The sequence below is a fragment of the Morone saxatilis genome, unplaced genomic scaffold (assembly GCF_004916995.1).
Source record: "Morone saxatilis isolate NCDOM2014 unplaced genomic scaffold, NCSU_SB_2.0 Contig7, whole genome shotgun sequence".
Lineage (NCBI taxonomy): Eukaryota > Metazoa > Chordata > Actinopteri > Moronidae > Morone > Morone saxatilis.
In genome coordinates this window covers 19,216,433-19,216,850 of record NW_023340246.1, presented here as the reverse complement: position 1 = coordinate 19,216,850, position 418 = coordinate 19,216,433, and the positions used below count along the sequence as shown (strand labels likewise).

The window sequence follows — 418 nt, the reverse complement described above, 5'->3', positions numbered from 1 at the left end:
TCTCTCTCTCTCTCTCTCAGCAGTAGAAGGAGCGATCTCTAATCTCACCGTAGAAGATCTTGCCAACAAAGCTGCCGTTGCTTTTAACAGGTAAGAGCTCTCTCTTTCTGTGTGTGACTGTAAAAACAATCACAGCAGTTTTTGCAAGTGTTGAGCACGAATCAATACTTTTCAATAATCAAACTCAGATGTTTCTGTTCATTTTGATTTGAAGTGAATCTGCAGTCTTTTTTAAAAACACACTCTAACCCTTTGTGTGTGTGTGTGTGTGTGTCTTTAGATCGAGGATCGAGCACAGTCTGAAGCTGCAGTCATCCTACCAGCACCACCTGATGCCTGATGGGAGACCTGAGATCACGACATATCACTCCCGCACATCCATGACTGTGGATTACATCCTGTACACTCCCGGTACTGA

The 418-nt window shown here is 43.8% G+C and overlaps 1 protein-coding gene across 1 annotated transcript in view; it reads left to right on the top strand.

The window, feature by feature from the left end:
• angel2 (angel homolog 2 (Drosophila)) overlaps positions 1-418 on the top strand; it is a gene marked incomplete in the record, with an annotated part of 6,689 nt that overhangs the window by 3,905 nt on the left and 2,366 nt on the right. Inside the window, 2 exon segments of the mRNA XM_035679217.1 lie at positions 21-90; positions 281-411. Coding sequence (XP_035535110.1) covers positions 21-90; positions 281-411 — 201 coding nt within the window.